Below are 25,081 nucleotides of genomic sequence, written 5' to 3'. Positions count from 1 at the left end.
TTCCCTCTTTTTCTCTCCCTTCAGGAAGAAGACAAGCCTACTCTATACGTGTTCAATGCTGTAACTCAAGACACAATGCCAATAATGGAGAGCATCTCCCTTCTTGATAAAACAGTGTCTGATCTGAGAACACTGGTAACTCTGAGATGTGGCCTTCCTGTGAGTGTCTACTGTCTCCGAACCCCAAGGGGCCTGGAGATGTATGATTGCAACACCCTCAAGGACTACCAGACTGATATTGGTACTGCCCAGTATATTTGATATCAGCTACCATTTGGCACTAGGGTCCTTTGATACCAGATTTTGCAGCTTTTCAAGAGAAAATGGAAATCTAGGATTTTTATATACAATCTGTTAACTTTATTTACATATTCACTTTAAAGCAGTTAATACATTTACATGGTTTAAATATCAGAAGTGAAAAAGGATGTGTAGTGGTAAGTCTCCCTCCCTCTCCTGGCCCTACAAGCACTTAGTTCCCTCCTCATGGGCAACCATTATTGTTTTGAAGATTTACAATCAAAACCATTTCCAAATTAAATCTGAACAAATGGAGGCATTATTTCTAAATGGAAACCTCTGTAAGTTCAGTGTGGATATGAATTATCAACATTTCATTCTTGGGTCTGGGTCTACAGACTAAGAAATAAGGAGGGTCTCATAGCCCTGTCACGTCTTGTTCTCAAAGCAGATTCATTAATATCCTCAACGTGGAAGAGCAAAACTCAGACCACTTCATCTTTTTCTCTTTCAAAATACACTTCGGGCATGTATAAATGCAAGTTCAAGTACATATTCTTTTTCCCTTTTTTAATGCAAGGCTGCATATGATACATGCTATTCTGAACCCTGCTTTGGGCAACTTCATCTTAAAATGTCACTGGTTATATTAAAATAATCTTTTTAACAATGTGACACCAATGCTATACTGGCTGAAAGTATGCCTTAGTGGAATAGCATTTATCCCTGATACAAATTACAACCTCTCTCTAAATACTATACCTTGGCTAGGCGTAGTAACTAGTGATTCATACCTGTAATGCTAGCACTTTTGGAGGCCAAGGGAGGGGGGAATCACTTGAGCTCAGTACCTCAAGACCAGCCTAGGCAACATAGTGAGATGCTCATCTGTACGAAAAAAAAAAAAAAATAGCCGATGTGTTGGTGCACACCTGTAGTCCCAGCTGCTTGGGAGGCTGAGGTAGGAGGATCACTTGGACCAGGAGGTTAAGGCTGCAGTGGGCTGTGATCACACCATTGCACTCCAGCCTGGGTGATAGCGAGGCCCTGTCTCAGGAAAAAAAAAAAAATCTGTACTTCCAGGTCATGTCTACTATAGCCAAACATCAATAAGACAAAGAAAAAAGCTGTCAGATTTGTTTTAAGAATACTAAAAAATGATAGGACAGTATAGAGATGATTAACATGGCCCCTACCTGATGATGACACACAAGTTCACGAAGCATTTCACATTTTAAAAAAATGGTTGGAACCTTATAGAAATTATTACTTGAAGTAAATGAATCCTTGCTGACAATTAGCACATCCTTAGTTGACATTGTATTATAACACTGCAGTGAAATTTGAGTTCTCCCAACATATACATAGGGCTTTGTAGGTATCCTTAGTTAAGCAGTTTTGCTTTATATAACTGCTAAATTTGCATTTATTGATACTTCTCCTGACTGTTATATTTGCTTAGCATTATTCTTTCCTGTTATTTTAAATTAAGGCTCTCAAAACTTTAACATAATTTTTTTCCTTGTTTTTGATCAGGGAAGTGAAGTTCTACAATTTCTCCTCAGAGTACTTTGCTATAATGCACATACCTGCTCTGCATGCTTGCTGGAAGCTGAACCCTGCCTACAACATGATGGGGGCTTGCATAAGGAAGGGCACACAGTGGCATTTGTCCCCAAGCAACTGATAATCTAGTTATTTAATGAAGTACCAAAGGATGAAACAAAACTAGAATAAACTCTGGATGACTATTCTTCAGGCCTATACTGCTCAGATTATAATGTGATGTTTTAAGCTGGAAGATAATTTGAATTGACCCAACCCCAACTTTTATAGACTTGAAAAAAAGTAAATCATCTGAATGATTAAATTACTTGCTCAGTGTGTGTCAAGGACAACATACCTACTCCTTAAAATGACCCTTTGGGAGTAGGAACTTTAGGAAATGATGGTGTTCAGATATAAGGTTAAGGGTCTAAGCATGACCTGAGTAGGCTGCTTTGGCCACCATGAGAACACACGGCATCAGAGGACCTCAAAGGGAAGGGAGAAAGGGCTCTTTGGCCTGTTTCATATGCTTCATACCTTTACCTAAACCATAACTAGTATTCCTTAAGTAGCCAGCTCACCTTTTTTAAAACTAGAAGGTAAAGAGAGTCCTTGGTCAGCTTCTTGTACAGGATCTCTCTTTCTAGTCAATGAATCATCTCTGCTGCTATCAGGAGTTGAACCTTGGCCCCTTTTCCAGAGGCAGTGGAAAATCAGAAGGGTTTGGAGAAGCAGTCATGCCCAGGTTGAAAATCGAAGATTTAAGTAGCTCAATTAATCACTGCACATACTAGCTCATACAAACATTTACAAAGCTGCCTCTGCACTCTGGGTGTTTTTATAGTAAAGTGATAGAAATGAGACATGTATACACACTCAGTTAAAATCCAATAAGTCAGCTCAATGTGGCTGAAGGCATGTAGGAAAGGCATTCTGGAGAAAGTGGGGCTGGAACACACAAAGATGCGGGAACTATGGATCATCTGAGAGGAGGAAGGAAAGACATTCCAGGGACGGACAGAAAGCAGGAGACTGTTCTGGAGAGTGGAGGAGGCTTCCAGAGAGCACTAGCAAACACAGCTGAGGGCAGAAAGAGGAGGATCTTAAGGTGAGGGAACACAGCTCACACTTGCTGTGGCTGCAGCCAGAGCCCTCCACCTTCTGGAACAGGAGTGTTTTTTGTTTTGTTGTTGTTGTTGTTTGTTTTTGACTCGCAGTCATGCTCTTGTTGCCAGGCTGAAGTGCAATGGTATGATCTCAGCTCACTGCAACCTCCACCTCCCGGGTTCAAGCGATTCCCCTGCTTCAGCCTCCTGAGTAGCTGGGACTACAGGCATGTACCACCACTCCCAGCTAATTTTTTTGTATTGTAGTAGAGACGAGGTTTCACCATGTTGGCCGGGATGGTCTCCATCCCGTGGACTTGTGATCCATCTGCCTTGGACTCCCAAAGTGCTGGGATTACAGGCATAAGCCATTGCACCCAGCCTAGAACAGGAGTGTTCTAGGAGAGGTTTGATCTGGTAGCAAGCAATATGAAATATAGAAAGGAGTGAGGAAAGCCTGCAGGCAGGGTGATACAATTACTGGCATGTTCGATAATCCCAGTATTAATTTCTTTAGCAGTGGAAGAGACAAATCCGAGAAACACAGAAGGCAGAACAGGACAGAACATCACGCTAGATCACTTTTTTTTTGAGACAGGGTCTCACTCCATCACCCAGGCTGGAGTGCAGTGGCACAACCTCAGCTAACTGCAACCGCTGCCTCCTGGATTTCAGTGATTCTCTCACCTCAGCCTCCCGAGTAGCTGGGACTACAGGCGCATCCCACCATGCCTGGCTAATTTGTGTGTGTGTGTGTGTATTTTTAATACAGACAGGGTTTCACCATGTTGGCCAGGCTGGTCTCAAACTCCTGACCTCAAGTGATCCACCCACCTTGGCCTCCCAAAGTGCTAGGATTACAGGAGTGAGCTAACACGCCTGGACCTAGATCACATTTAAGTAGAGGAAAGAATCAAAGTTCTCACACTAGGACAGTGGTGGGGAAATTGAGGAAAGGAGCTACGTTCTGGGTTTTAAGCTTTAGATATGAGGAAACTCAGAGAGTACTTTTTAAAAAAATGTTACTCAGCTGGCCAGTTAGTGGCAAAGCTGTAAGTACAACTGAAGTCTTCTAATTTCCCTTCACTGCAAACATGGAGTTAGTGCTTGACTGATGGTTTGGGTTAGCAGATACTGATCCTGCCCACGTAGGTGGAGGCTGAGCCCTGTGAGGGGTGCATTCCTCAGAGAGTAAATATAGAGGGGAATGTCGTAAGGGCCAATGGCTGGCACTCAGGACATGCTGAGGTCAGGGCAAGCATACAGAAGAGTCAGAAAACGAGACACGGAAAGCTGTCAGAGTCAGGAGAACTGGAACTTTGTATGCAACAGATGACGAGACTGTTTTCAAGATGCTGGTAAAAGTCCAAAGATGATTCTGAGATTAAAAAAAAAAAAAAAAAAAAAAAAAAGCTTTGGATTTGCTTTAAAGATCTTTGGTGGGCTCAGAGAGAGCAGCTTTAATAAAGGAGATAGAGAAAGAAAGATTTCAGGGATTAAGAAGAAGATAAGTAACGATGGGATAAGGGAATTCTGGTGGTAGAACATCTAATGACTAACTTATCATAAATCTATCATGATAAATATATCCTAATATGTGTGATTTTGTGACTTGAGGCTTAGTGGCACATCACATAGGTCCAACACATACATATACATGCAGACATACACACACGCACACATACCCCTAGTCTTACATCAACCTATATGGTACCAGGTGTTCATTTTAGCCTGGCTTCTAGCTCTGAAATCTCTGCCCTGGCTTTTGCTTTCCCCTTGCTGATCTACATGCTTATGTGCTTGTTATTCTGTTTTTACTTCACATATATTCATAAACTGTCATTCATCCTTTCTGAAACAAGGAGTACCTAAACAAATGAGTGAATGAATTAATGCCTTTTCTTTACAGATGATACCAATTGGTATAAACACCTCGTAGAATGTATTCGTGGCTGCCTGTGCACATGGCGCCTGAGAAACCATTCCAGGAGCAGGGTTGTGTGAGCTCAGATCCTGAAATCTGAGCTGGCTCCAGGGTCTTTTTACCAACCTTTAGGCTCATGGAGACCTATGGTGCCATTTTAATTCCTTTTATTGATGAGAAAACTGAAGTTCAGAGAAGTTAAGTGATCTGATCAAGGTCACACTGCTACCAAATGATAATCATACACCCAGGATCGGGTTTTTTCTAACAATTTATATTGCCAAACCAGTATGCCTTTATTGATGACCTTTAAGTTCTAATCAATGTTTTATTTTATTTCTTCCATCAGAGGAAGCTCAAACCAGAGAAACAATTTCCAAATTCAGGAAGAAAAAGTCCAAATCAGATAGGCATAGATTGACTCCTGGGGTATGAATGAAGAATCCAGAAACTTGGGAGTCAGGGGCCACATGTGGAGAGGTTGAGGATGATTGCCTAAATAGGCACTGTTGCTGCCATCTGCTGTCCTGTGTGACCTGGGCATAGTAGATAAGTTTGCAAGCACAGAATGGACAGATTCAGGTTTTGTCAAGTTAACACAGTTTTGTGGGTCCTCTTTTAAAAAATCCAAAACTAAGACAAGAACATTAGAAGGCTCTATAGAAGACAGCAAGGGGCCCTAAAGCTTATTAGTTTTCCTCTCTCTTCAGTAATAGGTTCTAGTTGTATTTTCTGGAGCAATATAGCATTTTTCAAGTAAATTTCTATTTCCCAACAGAATTCCTAAGCTTATGAAGGAATTTAATATCTGACAAAGAGGGCATTACAAAACAACAGGGGTGAAAGGATAATCTAATAAACAGTGCTGGCTGACTTGTTTAGAAATTCTCTGGATATTCAAAAGTTGAGCATTATCAGGACTGTTTCATTGCAAGGAACTGAATTGATGGTTATAACACCTGTAATATTTGCTACTAGACAGGGAATTAAAATGAAACAAAATGCACGGCCTGATGGAGGTGCCCCATCAATGTTAAGGAGATTTAAATCGTACAGTCTCCTCTGTAGTTTTCAGAATCAGGTCTCATTTAGCAGTAGGCAAGAGGGCTAGAGAGAGCTGAGACTCTGAGGGTAGGCAACCATCCAGAGAACAGGTAAGCCAGGAAAATCCCATCTATAGACATCTAGCAGTGGAAGGTTAGCCTTAAATAAGTCCTTCTGGTGGAAGTCCTGGAAAAGGCAAGTCAGTCTGCAGCTGTCAGTTGGTAAGGCCAAGGAAGGCAGAGAGTGACCCTCAGGGAGATCCAGCAGGGACCTGGTGAGTGAACCATAGCACCAAGGTAGTGAATGAATGAATGACACAAGAGGCAGGAAACTAGATAAGGTGATGTTGACATCAGAGGCTCTGATAACATGTGATAGAAATCTAACCCCAGAGATTAGGGTTTACAGTAAGAAATTCAGAAATGGAACCTTAGTCTTAAAACCCAAAAGGTAGGGTAGAATATTGGGATTTACAACATAGGGCACAAAGTGGGGACTTGCTCAGGAGGAACAGAAGTGACAAGAATATCTGACCAGGATGAACAGGAACACTGACTTCCTACCAACCCTCTGAGTTACTGGCCTACATCTTTTTATTTTAGTTTTTGTAGAGATGGGGTCGCGCTGTGTTGCTCAGGCTGGTAAATTCCTGGCCTCAAGCAATCCTCCCACCCAAAGTGCTGGGAATACAGGTGTGAGCCACTGCACTGGGCCCCTGGTCAAAATCTTAATAAATTCCCTCCTACAGGAATTGTTCTGTGGACCTGGGGCTGGCTGGTCCTTTAAATGGAGACCCTGTAGCCTCAGCTGTGGACGACTAAGGAGGCTGGGGTACAGGGCCAGGCTAAAGCTTTCTACTGCTCATTTGGGAGTGATTTTCACAATAAACTAAAAACGTAGATCATTTCAGCAGGAGATAAAATAAATGCACTTGGAGTGGTGTTTAAAGTCCTTTGTTTCCAGTCCATGAGAATTAAACATTTAGTGAGAAGGTTTAAGTACAGCAAGAAGCTTTAGAGAAAATTAATCTATTGTAGGAAGTATGGTGCATATTTTGGAAAATGTTTATCAAGGTATTCCTACAGAATAGCTGCAGGACCACTACTTTATGTCTACAGAATAATTCCAGAATTCTCCAGCAAGGAGAGTAAACTCTCCTAGCTGAGGCCCAAGTGATGAGGATCGAGGCAGGTGAGGGGGATAAGGGTAGTAACGCAGGTCAGGCCTATAAGTAAACAAGTACGTAAATAGGAATCAATTCACAAAGAATAGCAAGTCCAAGGTCAAGAAATCCAAACCAGAGTAAGGAGTAACAGAGGAAGAGCCCCATTTCAAGATTGCAGGTTATAACATAGAATGTCCAGTAAGGGAGGGACTGGCAGGGAGATATCCTTTGTTGTGTGTGTGCAGAGAGGAAGCAAGAAGGAAAAGAGAGGAGAAGCAGAAAGGAAATAATCAGAAAGGCAACTGAAAAGAGGAAACTCTCTAGGCATTAGAAAGAATCCTAAAGACAAATTCCAGGGAATTCTGGAAATTCCCTGCTGGCTGAGAAGCCTCAGGCAAGTCACCTATCTCTGAACCTCAGCTTCCAAGTCTATAAAAGGGGGCTGCTGAGTGGGCTGGTCTTTTAAGATCTATCTTCACCACTCTGTGATTCTAAGATTACTGGTGTTCTGAAATCTCAGCCAACAAAGATAAGCACAGTTCAGAAACCATCAAGGCCAGAAACAGCCTGGTGTGCACAGGGAAGTGCAGGCCAGCCTGCCTGGTTAGGAGGGCAGAGCATGGCCAGAAGAAGTTTGGGAGTCCAGCAGAACTTTATTCAACAAATACTTACTGAGTGTCCACCATAAGCCAGGCACCACTGTGGAAAGCAGGCACAGTGGCAGTGTCCCTACCCTCCTGAAGCTTGGATCTCAGTGGAGGAGGCAAACACCATCAAGCAAACAGAAAAATTTCTCATTTTAAGCAGAGATTAAGAGCTACGAAGTAAAAGAAGGCAGGAAAATGGAATAAATGATGCAGTAAACTGATGGGAGGCTATTTAGATAGCTGGTCAGGAAAGAAGACAACATTGAGCAGAGGCCTGAATAAAGAAGCGGAGGCTGCTGGGAGCATCTCAAAGTAGATTTAGGTGAAAGATTATCTAGGTCTGAAATAGGGCAGCGCTGGTTGAGATGGAGGCAAGGAGTTGAGATGTTCTTCAATATTGATCAGGTAAACTTGTCAGGCCTAAGCAACCGTTCAGATGTAGGACATGAAAAAAAATGGGAAGGATGTTGGGTGCGGTGGCTCACACCTGTAATCTCAGCACTGTGGGAGGCCAAGGCAGATGGATCATTTGAGGTTAAGAGTTCGAGACAAGCCTGACCAACATGGTGAAACTCCTTGTCTACTAAACATACAAAAAAATTAGCTGGGCGTGGTGGCCTGTAATCCTAGCTACTTGAGAGGCTGAGGCAGGAGAATCACTTGGGCGACAAAGCAAGACTCCGTCTCAAAAAAAAAAAAAAAAGGGAAGGATGAAGAAAAAGTCTCTAATATATGGCTTAGGTAGCAAAATAGATGTACCACTCACTGAGAAAAAAAAAAAAAAAAAAAAGTAGGAGAAAAAGCAGGTTGGGTGAAAGATAATGAGTGGTCTTCTGGAATGATAGGGTTGTAGTGCAATCCCACCATTGGTAATATCGCCAGCAGGGGGAGTGTGGAGCTGGAGCAGAGGCTGGGCTGGAGATTGGGACTTGGGAATGAGTGACACCTGGGTGGTCAATGAAGTCATCATCGCCACTAAGATTGACAATTAATCAGACATCAAGTATTTAGGGAGCACCTACCAAGTGCCAGGCTACATGGCAAGTCCTGAAGGAATTTTCTTCTTAATGGGAGCATGAAAAAAAAAATCTCCAAGCAAGTAAAATGATTCCAAGTACTGATGACAGAGGCAATAAAGAAGTTAACATCATGAGATACAAAGTAATGAAGGTGAGGAGGTAGTAATGGCAGATATTGCTTTAGCTATGGTTGAAGTGAAAGATGAATAAAAAGGACACAGTCCTGTGAAAATCTAGATGAAGATCGTTTCAAGCAAAAAATTGTAAGTCATTAGGTCCTGAGATGGGAGTAGACTTGGTGTGAGGACAGGTGAAAGGTCAAGGTGGCCATAATAAATGAATGAGGCAGAGAGAACTAGGCTGGACCACATAGGGAGAAGGCTGGGTTTAATCCCCAGGGAAACGTGTGTAAATTGAGAAGAGCAGAAGGCTGAGGAAAGATCCCTGGAAAACAGCCTGAAGGATAAAGGGAATGTGGTATCACAGAAAGGGTAGACTTCGGAGGAGCCAGTGATAAGCTCTCCAGCAGCAGTGAATTACTTTTATGTTTGTAACAGAGAACAGCTCATGTTTCATAAAGGATAGAACAAGCAAATTAGCTGGTGAGCATCATTCAACTCCCTCACAGCCCACTCATAAGCTAAAGGCTCCAGAAGGCCATTTGTCTTGCCACAGGTCCTTAGTTTCCTCTTCCAATATAACAACTTTAGCTTACTTGGTAATATATACAGCAGCATTGAATCAATCTCCACAAGGCTGTTTTAAGATAGCTGCAAAAAAATATTTCAGTGCTATATGCAATCATTGAGCAGATGAGAAAATGGTAATGCACAGATACTAAACAGCTTTTCCAAGCCCCAATAATGGCCTATGCTAAAAATAGCATCCCTGTCTCCTTGTTTCAAGGTTATTTTTCATTTTGCATCTAGCTTATGCCTCTGTTTGGGGAAAGCTATCATTAGAAGTTTTATGGATTCTCAAACCACACTGCTGGACTGGAACCATAAACCACCTCTCTTGATCCACAGGCACAACACTTCGCTTGGACGTCTGGGATGGATGGAAGGAATTTCTGATGGGTTGTCTCCTCGGACAAAAACTTAAAGTCCAACGTTACTTATCAAAAGAAGGACCAGTACTCAAGTATGAGAAATTAATGTTAAATTAACTTAGCAAGTGCTGTAATTTTTTACTAAACTTCCATCAGACCTTAAGCCTGCAGTTCACTCACTCTACAGCTGGGGTGCTGCTCTATGCCAGTTCCACTTAGCATGTTTCAACCAAATATTATTATTACATATTTGCTGGAACAAAACAGCAGGGATGCCATCAGGACTGACAGTCTTGCGATTCAGATAGACTTTCCTCAGGAAATACTAACTACAGTTAACTTTTGAACGATGCAGGGGTTAGGGATGCCAACTCCCCACACAGTTGAAAATTCCCATATAACTTTCGACTTCCCCAAAACTGCACTACTAATAGCCTACCATTGACCAGAAGCCTTACTGATAACATAGTCAATTAACACATGTTGTGTATATGTATTATATACCATATTCTTACAATAAAGTAAGCTACAGAAAAGAAAATATTAAGAAAATCATAAGGAAAAGAAAATATATTTCCTAGTCATTAAGTGGATGTGGATCATTATGAAGGTCTTCAATCTTCAGGTTGAATAAGGCTGAGGGGGAGAAAGAGGAGAAGGGTTTGTCTTGCTGTCTCAGGTGTGGCAGAGGTGGAAGAAAATCGCCAAACTGAACCTCCACAGTTCAAACTCATGTTGTTCAAAGGTCAACTGTGATTAAATGGGTGACTTCGATTTGGTTTAGATATGAGACTTTCAGCAACATTTTTCAAGGCTATCAGAACACATACAGACAGTCCACAACTTACGATGGTTCAACTTAGATTGTTCAACTTACAATGGTGTGAAAGTGGTATTAATTCAGTAGAAACTAAACTGCCAGTGCCCATACAACCATTCTTTTTCATTTTCAGTACAGCATTAAATAAATTACAGGAAATATTCAACAGTTTATTATAAAATAGGCTTTGTGTTAGATGATTTTGCCCAACGGTATGCTAATTAAGGCGGGCTAGACTAAGATTTGATGTTCAGTAGATTAGGTGTATTAAATGCATTTTAGACTTATGATACTTTCAACATATGATGGTTTTTATCAGGACATAACCCTATCATAAGTCAAAGGGCATCTATATCTTGCCACTTTCACATTCAGTTATTCTTTAAGAAAACACTTGTTAATTGACTGAAAACATTGACCACATCTTCCTAAGCTCACATGTAATTTTTCAAACTGCATTTATTACCAGCATTCGCACTTTTGCCATACATAAAGTGTAACGGGTATAGCTGGGGCAGGAGGAGGGTTGGTTCAGAGAGGCAGGTGGTCATTTTAATGTGTTAATACAGCCGTCAGATTCTCAAATACACAATTGCACTAATCTGTAGGTTTAATTTAATAGTATTTTAGAATAGTGTCCCCTCGTGGGTGATTTAATCATGTTTTGTAGAAGCCAACATATCAGGAGATCTAAGGGCTCTGTGAAGTGATGGATTAGAAGAGCAGCTTTTACAATGTTATAAAATATTCTAATATTTTACACTGATTTCTATTATGGGATAGTGATATTTTTTCCATGTTCTGCATCCAAAGAAATAGCTGTGTTGCTTTGTTACTTTTAATAGTGTATATTTATTTAATACTTTATAGTAGACACTGTGTTATATTTACTACCTCATTCTATGTTTATAACACTTTGATGAGGTGGACAATTTTTAATCTTATTTTACAGATGAGGAAACTAAGATCAGAAAACCTGCCCCATGTTGGCTGGGCACAGTGGCTCACACCTGTAATCCCATTACTTTGGGAGGCCAAGGTGGGCAGATCACTTGAGGTCAGGAGTTCGACACCAGCCTGGCCAACATAGCGAAACCCCTGTTTCTACTAAAAATACAAAAATTAGCCAGGCGTGGTGGCTCGCACCTGTAATTCTGACTACTGAGGAGGCTGAGGCAGAAGAATCGCTTCAACTTGGGAGGTGGAGGTTGCAGTGAGCCAAGATTGCACCACTGCACTCTAGCTTGAACAACAGAGTAAGACTCTGTCTGGCAGGGAATGGAGGAAGAAAACTTGCCCCATGTCATACCAATAGCAAGGGAAGAACTGGGTATTGAATCGTTAACAATTTAACTCTAGTGTTCATGTGCTTGACCATCTACACTTGACTTCATCTTTAAATAAAATCTAAGAGCTCAGAGAATGTAAGTGGTCAGACTTAAAAGCTCCTTGTATTTCCCCATGCTTGATATTTTTCCTGAGGATTTAATTTTTATAAAAAAGACGACCACTTCAGGGAAACTATTTACATGTGCATAGTAGGATAATGTGTATAAGCAGGATCTGTGCAGTTTAACCTGTATATCACCATATGCCTTTTCCAAAAACATTTTAAGGTAAAAGTTAAGAAGAAATAAACATTCAGCTAGAATATTTCATGAGCATTTAGTGTAACTACGCTTGTTTGTTTGCTGATTTTCTAAACACCCCTCCCCACTTGTTTCACTCATTTAGGTATCAGAAAAGGGTAGCCCTGTACATTGCTGCTTTTTGTGGGTACATTGAACTCACTGAATGGGCCCTGAAGCAGGGTGCGCGGCCCCACGAGGCAGTCGGTGTTCACCCCTATCGAGCATGGTGCCATGAAGCCGTTCATGCAGATGTCTCTAAATGCCCCATTCATGCAGCCGCAGAAGCAGGCCAACTGTTGATTCTGAAGGCCTTTGTCAACTGCAGCGTGCTGTGCCTGGAATGCAAAAATGCAGCAGGACAAACTCCCCTGACCATTGTGTTCAAACACAAGCATAAAGACTGTGTATTATATTTGCTCAGTAAAATGTGGTCCACAGTTTCTTTTCCGAAAATTTCAGTCCCAATGAGGATTTATATTAAAATAAAACAATGGATCCTCAGAGCTCAGAGTCACAGTCTTCATAAAAGCCAGTTTTGTGGAGCAAGGGTCTTTGGGGCAAAAGTTGGAGACACTGTGATGGTGGATGGTTTCACCAAACCAAAAATGACCTCCAAGAGCTGGCATAAGGCTGGGAACAGTGACTCACAAAGCATCTTGCTCAAGCTACCATCTCTCAGCAAACAAACTGCAAGCAGCAAACCTGTGAGTCCTTTGGCAATTTCACAGCCGGACACAAGAGAACAAGCCCTCAAATTTCATCCACTGGTGAATGCAAGTACATTCTCTGAATTACAAAAACATCAACAACAAGATCAGAAAAAAATTACTGCCACAGCAAGGAAAAAAGAAAAGCTCATAAAAAACACATATCTTCCCCAAGTCCCCCTCCCTCCAGTTTCAAGAGTGGGATATTCACATCCATCGTTTTTCTATGCAACACCCAGTGCTGACTTTTCACTGAAGTCCTCCTTCTCATCTTTCTCAGAGCACAGTGGGAAGACTCCAAGGGAGAACGCAATCTACTGCTTAGCTGTGGCAAGGTAACGTTCTCCCCTTAAACATACAAAGGGCAAACCTTTTATAAGGCAGGTCCAGGATAAGGAATGGTCCATAATGCCCTACTATGCCACTGAAAGTAATACAAGTTGTTCTAATGCATCAATACCCAGTTTCAAGGACCTCATCTTAGCCTCATGACTGGGACAAAATGAACTAATATTATTGGCCAATCCAATCTGTGCAGTACTTTACTCCTCAAACTTTCAGGAGGGAAAGAAACACAGTAGAAAGTGTTGTATCAATTCTCAAGGTCCCTTACTGCTGCTGCTGCTGCTGCTGCTTTTATTTTTCCTTTTTGTTTGAGACAAGGTCTCGCTCTGTTGCCCAGGCTGGAGTGCAGTGGTGCTATCACAGCTCACTGCATGCTTGAATTCCTAGGCTCAAGCAATTCTCCCACCTCAGCCTTCCAATTAGCTGGGACTATAGGCACATGCCACTATATCTGGTTGATATTTTTTTTCCTGTGGAGACGGGGACTCACCATGTTGCCCAGGTTGGTCTCAAACTCCTGGGCTCAAGCGATCCTCCCACCTTGGCCTCCCAAAGCACTGGGATTACAGGCATGAACCATTGTGCCTAGCCTGCTAATGTTTCTTCTTTTTCCTCCTCTTCAACTTCTCTCTCTTCCTCTTCTTCTAAAGCTAATAAAAAATTAATTGTAATTAGAGGGGAACGAGAGAAAACTGAAATATGGGAGGGAGACATCAAAAGTGTCATAGAAAACTAGATGATAACAAAAATGCGAGGAAAGAAAGGAATACATTAATGACAAATTGAATGATTAAAGACTTGAATTGACTTACTAGGCAAGATGCACAGGTGGGGTGAGATCTGTATTGGACAGGGTGCTAGAATTGACATTAATATTTACAGTGAGTTAAAAGGTAATCCGTAGCACATCTAAAGAGATAAGAAAGTGTATCAGAATTAGATGTTTCAGGTACACAACTCTCTGATTAGAGTTTAGATCCCATCCATTACTTATGAGGTATTATTTGATGCAAATATTACAGTTAGAAATATAGATTTATGAGTGACTTTTCCCCTTACTCAACATAATGAGAAGGCAAGAAAAAACAAGGCTAGAAGGCTAGATTGTTTTACTTGCTTTTCTGTACTGGTCTTTAACTCAGCTCAACTTTATTTCAGTTAAGTTGTTGCCACCTTGTGGTGAGAGTAATTTGGGCTGTAAAACACAAAATTCAATATCCAACAGAGTGAGGTTGACAATAGAAGAAGACACTTAATAGCTTAGTAGCCTCAATCTTTGTAATTTATGAGATATCTCTGACTAGAATGACTAGAATGTATCACCAAAAATTCTAGAAATATACTAGAAAAGTTATTAATTGAAAAAACTGCATAGTCCATCTTAAAATAAGGCTATAAACAAGAAAGGAAATATTGATTTGTTTTATCAACAGATACATGCTAAAAATGAGTTTATCAATAAGTGTTTACTAGCCCAGTGCTGTGCCCAGCAGAATGGAAATGTGCATGAAAAAGCATGTGTTTTTAAGCTTTGTGTGTGGAGGGGGTGCCGTTTCTACGAGAAAAGCTGACAGTGTCTGTTGTGTAGAGTGCTTTCTTGGCGAGGAATTGAGTTATGAAATATATAGTAAAATCCATAAGGACCACTAATATCACATATATGGTTTGTTGAATTTTTATGTTTTCATATATCCATTTAAGCACTACTCAGATCAGATGCAAACTACTTCCAGTGCCCCTAAAAATTTCCTTCATGCCCCTTGCCAGTCATGATCCTTCCCAGATGTAACTATTATTCTCATCTCTATCACCAAATATTACTTTAGCCTGTTCTCGAATTTCATATAAGGGGCACATATGGCATATACCTTTTATATTTTGCTTTTTTTGTTCAACACATTGCCTGCAAGATTCATCAATATTTTTGCATGTATTGATTGTTCTTATTTCTATGTAGTATTCCATTTGTATGCAGTATTCCATATCCTAATTTATTTATCTATTTTCCTATTATAGGCATTTAAATCATTTCTAATTTAGGGGCTACTTTGAATAAAAATGCACAATTATTCTTGCATATGAGGTTTGGTGGACATCTGCATTCACTTCTCTTGACTCTATACCAAGGAATAGAATTGCTGGGTCATAGGATAAATTTATGTTTAGCTTTAGTAAACATTTCTAAACACTTTTTAAAAGAGACTACCAGTGTGCCTTTTGTTTTTGTTTTTGTAGCTACACTGCATAAGGATTGGAGTTATTAAGGAGTGGCAATTTCAAGGTCAAGAAAGAAATTGCTAGAGAAAACATTTTGTTAAAGAAAGGGTTATTCTGTGAAGGAAAGAGAGAGAGGAAAGAAGGAAAGAAGGAAAGAAGGAAAGAAGGAAAGAAAGAAAGAAAGAAAGAAAGAAAGAAAGAAAGAAAGAAAGAAAGAAAGAAAGAAAGAAAGAAAGAAAGAAAGGGAGGGAGGGAGGGAGGGAGGGAGGGAGGGAGGGAGGGAGGGAGGGAGGGAGGGAGGGAGGGAGGGAGGGAGGGAAGGAAAGGAAGGAAGGAAGGAAGGAAGGAAAGAAAGAAAGAAAGAAAGAAAGAAAGAAAGAAAGAAAGAAAGAAAGAAAGAAAGAGAGAGAGAGAGAGAGAAAGAGAGAAAGAAAGAAAGAGAGAGAGAGAAAGAGAGAAAGAAAGAAAGGAGGGAAGAAAGGAAAGAGAGGGAGGAAGAAAAGAGGAAGGAAAGAAGGAAGGAAAGGGGAGGGAGGGAGGGGAAAGGAGGAATGGATTAGTGCAGAAGGGAGACCCACAGGGAGAGTGGTGGTCAGTCTGACTGCGCACTTACTCTGGCAATGTTACTCCCAGCAAATCCTCTTTCCATTTCTCTTTTCCCAATATTTTTCTCTTTCCCGTATTCACACCCTCCACTTCCCATCTGCTTCTGCCCCCTTTCCACTGAATCTCTCCCAGGATCTGTTCCACCTTCCTCTGTTGGTGGGCTGTGGAAAGGAAGGAGAGATCTATAATCTCATGCCACTGCAGTCTTCTTGATCGAGTTCAAGTTCCTCACAGAAGTCACAAAAGCACTTACATCTGCCTGAAGTAGACAGTCAAGGCAGGCAGTCAGGTGGTCTGAGCACTCCTCTAAATGATCAGGGCAGCTCTTGTACCACAAAGACGCAAACATGAGGAATGGATGGACACTATCCTGATGGCTACATGCACCATCACCAAGCTAGTGTTATAGCCAAGAAATGGGGAAGAACCTAATGTTCCTGATGCTGACCCAGGGATCAGGTGGGTAAAGTGACCATCAGATGTTCCTGTTTTACAGAAAGGGGAGTCTCCCGAACCAGACAAGTCATCTGGCATCATGTGAAAGTACTTGCTGGACTCCATGTCATTCAGGAATTCCTACCTTTAGATTCATAAAACTAAACCTCTCGGGGTTGACCCCAAGATGGCATTGATGCAGTTAGCACAGATCAAGCGCTAATGTGGGTTTGGGTTGGTGAGTGAATGTGACTGGTGTAGACAGTCACTGAGGCCAGAAGGTCACATAGAGTCTCATTCCTTAGCCTAGAAGTCAGTGTAGGCTTTACACAGGTCAAAGAATACCTGTAAGGTGTGTTTAGAAAAATAGCCTTCCTTATTGCTTATTGTCCAATTCCAGAGAGGTTTATGTGACCTGGGAGTCCAGTTAAGTAATGATTCAAATGTAGGGGATTGGTCCAGAAAGCTGAGAGTTTGAGTGGACTGAGAATAGATGATAATCTCAAATGCTATGAGCTTTGATGGGCTCTTGTACTCTGGATACAAGTACAGCTCTTTGTTTTTATTCTTTATTTTAAAAGGCATGTGTTATATGTTTTAATCACCTTTCGTATCTCTAGCACATAGAATAGTGCTTGCCATAGAGTAAGTGCTCAATATGCATCTTTTTCTTAAGGTAAACAGTTTTTGAATCAATGCAGAAAAGTCAGGTTTCAAATGCCAGGGAGAGAATCAGGATAGGCCTGAGCCTAGGAAGAGCAAGGATATGCATCAGAACAGGAGAGGACTTCAGATTAACTCTGGTGGGATATGGGGAAAGGCTGAAAGTGCCTGAGTGATTTCCTTAAGACTTAATACCTATTTTTATGGGCAACATAGATGGGTTAACCCAGTTTAGAAGGGCACAGAAAGACACAACTATTGAGGTAAAACAAGAAGTTAATCTAGAACAAAGAAGTTCAATCAGGCAGACATGGACCTGGTTCAAATGTTGGAAACACTATGGTATTTTATACAGGGTTACTCCTAATAGATTGAGTGAAAGACTTTTAAAAATACCAGACTTTGCCAGACAACATGGGCAGAGGTGAGGTAAAGGATCCAGGCAGAGCTAGTAACATGGTCAAAGGCACTGTTTTGTGAAAGAGCAAGCAAGAAATTTAGTTTTCAGGAAAGTACATGGATTTGCAAAAGGCATTGTAGGCAATAAGGAAAAACTATCTGGAGATAAGACTGGCAAAGTAGACTGCTTCTACACTAAGAAGCATCTGTGTGACCAAGTGAAGAGTTTGCTTCTTCTTTCCCCTTCCATAGGATTGGAGGTAGGTGGGAAGCTCACGGAAGTTCTTTTTCGTGAAGTCACATAATCAGTTTTTGTTTGTTTTTGAAGACAAATCTGATAGAGATGTATGGAAGACTCGTCGGAAAGATGTGGAAAGACTATAGTAAAGTTAGGAAACTGCAATAAGAGAAATAAGAGAAAATAAAGACCTGGACTAGAAAAACAGTAGTTACGGAAAAGAGAGATTTTCTGGGGAATAATCTACAAATACAAGAGATATTTCTGGCGAATAATCTACAAAATTTGGTCACTGACTGGGTGTGGAAATAGAGAAAGAAGGAATTTAGTTTTGTTTCTAGCTTTGGAGATAGTGAAGATAGCAAAATTGAAGTGTTAGAACAAGGAAACAGAAGTGGGACAAGTTTAGGAAGAAGATAAAAGATATGTTAAATTAAAAGTGTCTATGGGATAAATATTTTTATTTGGTAATTGGAGATATGCAACTTTCAAGAAAGGTCAAGCTTTAGGAGTCATGGATACAAGAATTGAAATAGTGAGTAAATGAGGACTCCTAGGAGGAGGGTGTAGAAAGAGAGGAGAACCAAGGAGAGAATCTTGGAGGACCCCAACGTTTAAGGGGATGTAAAACACCTCTGTATTAAATCACATTTGCATCCTACCAAGTAAGAGTAATCGTATTCAAATTTGCAAGTCTTTATTAGTATATAGCCAGAGAATAACTATCATAAAACATTAAGTTCCTTTGCATTTTAGTTAAAGACTATCAAAATACCTAATATCTTTTCAATTAAAAAATCCTCATGTGTGTTTGTAGGGGTAGAAAGTGGAGAAAGGAGAAGAGGCCAGGGAATATATGATGTATAGGAATATCTAGAGAGGAGAGAGAAAAAGTTTCAACTCAGAGAATTCTACATGATACTGAGTGGCTTTCTGTTTCTAGTTATGATTCTAAGTTTTTAGCATTGCCTTGGGAAAACATCATTTCCACTGCATCACAGGGAACTTGTTTTAGAAAGATTACTGTTTCTATTTCACATCTACCTATGTGACAAGACAAACTAGCCCTAGCTACAAAATCAACCTGAAGATTTCCATCCTTTTTCAGCTATGTATGCAGATAAGATCAGACCTTCTTATAAATTATATCTTGTTTTCTTGCAGTGCCTTTAAAGAGAAACGATGGCTTCAGCAGTTAGAAATAGCAAGAGTCCTGGCCAAAAAGAGCATTTCTAACTTCACCACCCGAGGAGGTCTGACAGCATGTGAAAACTCTCTAGAAATTGTGCTTTGAAAAATCATGACAACCTCAGTTTGGACAAAGACCTGAGCAAACAGAATGTCCATTGCTAATGTTAACATTTATAATAACAGTTCTAATGTTATCATCTCTAGTAACAGTTATAATGCCACACAACTTTTAATAGGATATTTAACACCATATTTTCTTGGACTTCATCATGCTAACTGAAAATTTAGTGCTATTTTTGTATAAAGAATATAAGGAAGAATTCAGAAGAAACTGAGAATAGTAGTTGTCCACAAGGTAGGGAAGCTGAGACAATGGAAAACAAGGAAGTGAGAATTTTTACATTTTCTTTTTTTGTTTGTTTTTTTTTTTTTTTTTTTTTTTAAAGTGTTTTGGTTTTTTAAGCCATATTAATGTAGAATATATTTTAAAATAAATAAAATTTTTAAATTCTATATAAGGAAAGTTCTTTTTTTTTTTTTTTTTTTTTTTTTTTTTTTTTGAGACGGAGTCTCGCTCTGTCGCCCAGGCTGGAGCGCAGTGGCCGGATCTCAGCTCACTGCAAGCTCCGCCTCCCAGGTTTATGCCATTCTCCTGCCTCAGCCCCCCGAGTAGCTGGGACTACAGGCGCCCGCCACCTCGCCCGGCTAGTTTTTTGTATTTTTTAGTAGAGACGGGGTTTCACCGTGCTAGCCAGGATGGTCTCGATCTCCTGACCTCGTGATCCGCCCGTCTCGGCCTCCCAAAGTGCTGGGATTACAGGCTTGAGCCACCGCGCCCGGCCAGGAAAGTTCTTAAGAAAGTTAACAAATACCATCCAGGTCTAATGCTGATCTCAGACATCTTTTTAACTCTGCTAAAACACTGCTTCCAATTAATTTTTTTAAATTGAGTTAAAATTTACATGTAGTGAATTGCATGAATCTTAAATGTAAGATTCAATGGGTTTGAAAAATATCCCAGTCAAAACATAGAACGTTTTTGTTACCCCAGGAAGTTCCTTCAAGCTCCTAAGTCAATTCCAACTTCTTTAGGTAACTGCTATTTTGATTTCTATCTCCATAGATGACATTTTCAAATCATGGGTATCATGCAGTTGTTCACTTTTGTGTCTGGGTTATTTTGCTCAACTTAATGTTTCAAGATTCATTTACATTACTGCATGTATCAGTAGTACATTCCTTTTTTTCTTTTCTTTTTTTTTGAGACAGAGTTTTACTCTGTCGTCCAGGCTGGAATGCAGTGGCACGATCTCGGCTCACTGCAACCTTCGCCTCCCAGATTTAAGCAATTCTCTGGCCTCAGCCTACTGAGTAGCTGGGATTACAAGTGTGTGTCACCACGCCCAGCTAATTTTCGTATTTTTAGTAGAGACAGAGTTTCACCATGTTGGCCAGGCTGGTCTCGAACTCCTAACCTCAACTGATCCACCTCCCTTGCCTCCCAACATGCTGGCATTACAGGCATGAGCCACCATGCCCAGCTATACATTCCTTTTTATTACTAAATAGTATTTGATTATATGGATGCACCATAATGCATGGTGTATGGACTGTATGGATGTTTGGGTTGCCTCCAGTTTTGACATATTATGAAAAAAGCACTATGAACATTATTGTAAAAAGTATTTTTCTGGACATATGCTTTCATTTCTTTTGGGTATGTACCTAGGAGTAGAATTGTTGGATAACAGGGTGAATGTACATTTAACATTATGAGAAACTACCTAAGAGTTCTCCAAAGTGGTTTTATGATTTTTAACACTTTGACTAGCAATGTACGAGAGTTCTGGTGGCTTCACACACTTGGTGTCATCAGTGATTTTTACCTTTAGTCAATCTAGGGGGGTTGAAATGGCCTATCATTGTGGTTTAATTTGTATTTTCCTGATGACTATGATGCTGGATGCCTTTTCATGTGCTTATTGGCCATTTGTGTATTTTTTGTGAAGTAGCAATGCAAATTTCTGCCTATTTAAAAGATTGGGTTATCTTTTAATTATTGGTTTATTAGAGTTTTTGTATTTATGATACAAGTTCTTCATATATATATAGATAAATATAGATATATAGTATATATTTTTCCCAGTTTGTGGGATCACCTTTTCATTTTATTAATAACGTTTTTTGATAAACAAAAATGGTTTTAACTTTGATGAAGTAGAAATTATCATTTTTTTCTTTTATGATTCATGCCTTTTATTTCCACTATAAGAACTCCGCCTGGCCTGATGCGGTGGCTTACACCTGCAATCCCAGCAATTTGGAAGGCCAAGGTGAGTGGATCACTTGAGGTCAGGAGTTTAATACCGCCTGGCCAACATGATGAAAACCTTTCTCTACTAAAAATACAAAAATTAGCCAGGAATGGTGGTGCATGTCTGTAATCCCAGCTTCTCAGGAGGCTGAGGCAGAAGAACCGCTTGAACCTGGGAGGCAGATGTTGCCGTGACCCAAGACAGTGCCCCTACACTCCAGCATGGGCGACAGAGTGAGACTCCATCTCAAAAAAAAGAACTCTGCCTACTCAAAAGTAATGAAGATTTTCTCTTATATTTTCTTCTAGAAGTTCAATAATTTTAGGCTTTATGTTAGGTTTATAATCTATCTCAAATTATTTTTGTGAGTGGTATGTGGTAAGGGTCAGGATTAATTTTTGAAAAGACTTTCCTTTGCCCCACTGAATTACCTAGCATCTCTGTTGAAAATCAATTGGCAATACAGATACAGATCTATTTCCAGACTTTCTATTTTGTTCCATTGATCTATTTACTTGTCGTTATACTAATACTACACTGTCTTAATTACTACATCTTAATTAGTCTTGAAATCAGGTAATATGTATCCTCCAACTTTGTTATTGTTTTTCAAGTTTGTTTTGGCTATTTTTAGTCCTTTGCATTTCCATATAAATTTTAAAATAAACTTGCCATTCTCTATTTTAAAAGCCTGTTGAGTTAGCGCAAGACTTAATTCTCATACCTGGACACTCTTGTCCTTCAGTACATGGATGATTTACTTTTAGCCGCCCGTTCAGAAACCTTGTGCCATCAAGCCACCCAAGTGCTCTTAAATTTCCTCACTACCTTTTGGCTACAAGGTTTCCAAACCAAAGGCTCAGCTCTGCTCAGAGCAGATTAAATACTTAGGGCTAAAATTACCCAAAGGCACCAGGGCCCTCAGTGAGGAACGTATCCAGCCTATACTGGCTTATCTTCACCCCAAAACCCTAAAGCAACTAAAAGGGTTCCTTGGCATAACAGGTTTCTGCCAAATACGGATTCCCAGGTACGGTGAAATAGCCAGACCATTATATACACTAATTAAGGAAACTCAGAAAGCCAATATCCATCTAGTAAGATGGACACCTGAAGCAGAAGCGGCTTTCCAGGCCCTAAAGAAGGCCCTAACCCAAGCCCCAGTGTTACGCTTGCCAACGGGGCAAGACTTTTCTTTATATGTCACAGAAAAAACAGGAATAGCTCTAGGAGTCCTTACACAGGTACAAGGGATGAGCTTGCAACCCATGGCATACCTGTGTAGAGGACTGTGTGCTCGCAAACGAGAAGTTCGCGATAAGCCCTGCTCTTGCAAACAAAGCAGGACATTCCTTCTCTGCAAACAAGAAGGATAAAGGAGCCAGCTGTAAACAGTGGGCTCTGGGAACTGGTCAGTGTTTTACTGATCTTGTGAGTCAAGGAAAGGTCAGAGAAGCAACACATGTCCCGTGACTTGGCAACAGTCCACAAACGGCTGGATAAAATAAAGCAGTGTGTGCCGTTCGGGGCGGCCGCCATGTATGTCTTGTCCTGTGTTGTCTTGTGTGTTCATTCCTTTGTTTAGGAAACATGCGGACCCTAACATACCTGAGTAAGGAAATTGATGCAGTGGTAAACAGTTGGCCTCACTGTTTACGGATAGTGGCGGCAGTAGCGGTCTTAGTATCTGAAGCAGTTAAAATAATACAGGGAAGATATCTTACTGTGTGGACATCTCATGAGGTGAATGGCATACTCACTGCTAAAGGAGACTTGTGGCTGTCAGACAACAGTTTGCTTAAATATCAGGCTCTATTACTTGAAGGGCCAGTGCTGCAACTGCACACTTGTGCAACTCTTAACCCAGCCACATTTCTTACAAACAATGAAGAAAAGATAGAACATAACTGTCAACAAGTAATTGCTCAAACCTACACCATTAGAGGGGACCTTCTAGAGGTTTCCTTGACTGATCCCAACCTCAACTTATATACTGATAGAAGTTCCTTTGTAGAAAAAGGACTTCAAAAAGCAGGGTATGCAGTGGTCAGTGATTATGGAATACTTGAAAGTAATCCCCTCACTCCAGGAACTAGTGCTCAGCTGGCAGAACTCATAGCCCTCACTTGGGCACTAGAATTAGGAGAAGGAAAAAGGGTAAATATATATACAGACTCCAAGTATGCTTACCTAGTCCTCCATGCCCATGCAGCAATATGGAGAGAAAGGGAATTCCTAACTTCCGAGGAAACACCTATCAAACATCAGGAAGCCATTAGGAAATTATTATTGGCTGTATGGAAACCTAAAGAGGTGGCAGTCTTACACTGCCAGGGTCATCAGAAAGAAAAGGAAAGGGAAACAGAAGGGAACCACCAAGAGGATATTGAAGCCAAAAGAGCCACAAGGCAGGACCCTCCATTAAAAATGCTTATAGAAGGACCCCTAGTATGGGATAATCCCCTCCAGGAAACCAAGCCCCAGTACTCAGCAGGAGAAATAGAATGGGGAACCTCAAGAGGACATGGTTTCCTCCCCCTCACGATGGCTAGCCACCAAAGAAGGGAAAATACTTTAGCCTGCAGCTAATCAATGGAAATTATTTAAAACCCTTCACCAAACCTTTCCCTTAGGCATTGATAGCACCCATCAGATGGCCAAATCATTATTTACTGGACCAGGCCTCTTCAAAACTATCAAGCAGACAACCAGGGCCTGTGAAGTGTGCCAAAGAAATAATCCCCTGCACTGCAGGCCATACATTTCAATCCCTGTATCTTTAACTTCCTTTTTAAGTTTGTCTCTTCCAGAATCAAAGTTGTAAAGCGACAAATGGTTCTTCACATGGAGCCCCAGATGCACTCCATGGCTCAGATCTACCGTGGACCCCTGGACCAGCCTGCTAGCCCATGCTCCAATGTTAATGACATCGAAGGCACCCCTCCTGAGGAAATCTCAACTGCACAACCCCTATACACCCCAATTCAGCAGGAAGCAGTTAGAGCGGTCATCAGCCAACCTCCCCAACAGCACTTGGGTTTTCCTGTTGAGAATGGAGACTGAGAGAGACAGGACTAGCTGGATTTCCCAGGCTGACTAAGAATCCCTAAGCCTAGCTGGGAAGGTGACAGCTTCCATCTTTAAACACGGGGCTTACAACTTAGCTCACACCCAACCAAACAGATAGTAAAGAGTGCTCACTAAAATACTAATTAGGCAAAAACAGGAGGTAAAGAAATAGCCAATCATCTATTGCCTGAGAGCACAGCGGGACGGACAATGATCTGGATATAAACCCAGGCATTTGAGCCAGCAATGGCTACCCTCTTTGGGTCCCCTCCCTTTGTATGGGAGCTCTGTTTCACTCTATTAAATCTTGCAACTGCGGGGGGGGGGAAAAAAAAGCCTGTTGGAATTATTCTGATTGGGTACAACTGACCTTTTAATAATATTAAATCTTATTATCCATAACATATTTCTGTATCGGTGGTATATATCTCCAATTATTTCTTAATTCCTCTCAGCAAAGTTTTGTAATTTTTAGTATATAGGTCTTGTAAATCTTCTGTTAAAGTTTTTTCCTAAATATTTTATATTTTTGAGGCAATTTACTAAGATGATTATAAGACAGATTTTGGTACAACAGTCGGAGTCACCTAAAATCTAAGGCTCATTCTAAAAAAATGCCTTTGAGTTCCCAGTTAGATATTGCAAGGTTGGGGCACAAAGGTTAATACAAACACACACACACGCATGTGCACAGACTCACA

General features: G+C 40.7%; 1 protein-coding gene and 1 non-coding gene across 2 annotated transcripts in view; both read left to right on the top strand.

The window, feature by feature from the left end:
- Window positions 1-19,308, top strand: part of ANKUB1 (ankyrin repeat and ubiquitin domain containing 1) — a 32,171-nt gene extending 12,863 nt beyond the window's left edge. Inside the window, exons 3-6 of the mRNA XM_050779810.1 lie at window positions 25-241; window positions 9,722-9,836; window positions 12,299-13,237; window positions 18,970-19,308. Coding sequence (XP_050635767.1) covers window positions 25-241; window positions 9,722-9,836; window positions 12,299-13,237; window positions 18,970-19,099 — 1,401 coding nt within the window. The 3' untranslated portion in view covers window positions 19,100-19,308. The remainder of the gene's footprint in view (window positions 1-24; window positions 242-9,721; window positions 9,837-12,298; window positions 13,238-18,969) is intronic.
- On the top strand, window positions 1,375-1,477 carry LOC126949472 (U6 spliceosomal RNA). Its single transcript, XR_007723760.1, has one exon. It is a non-coding gene; the product is annotated as a U6 spliceosomal RNA (small nuclear RNA).
- Window positions 19,309-25,081: the final 5,773 nt, after the last annotated feature.

Source organism: Macaca thibetana, chromosome 2 (assembly GCF_024542745.1).
Source record: "Macaca thibetana thibetana isolate TM-01 chromosome 2, ASM2454274v1, whole genome shotgun sequence".
Taxonomy (NCBI): domain Eukaryota; kingdom Metazoa; phylum Chordata; class Mammalia; order Primates; family Cercopithecidae; genus Macaca; species Macaca thibetana.
This window is presented reverse-complemented; position numbering and strand designations above follow the sequence as displayed.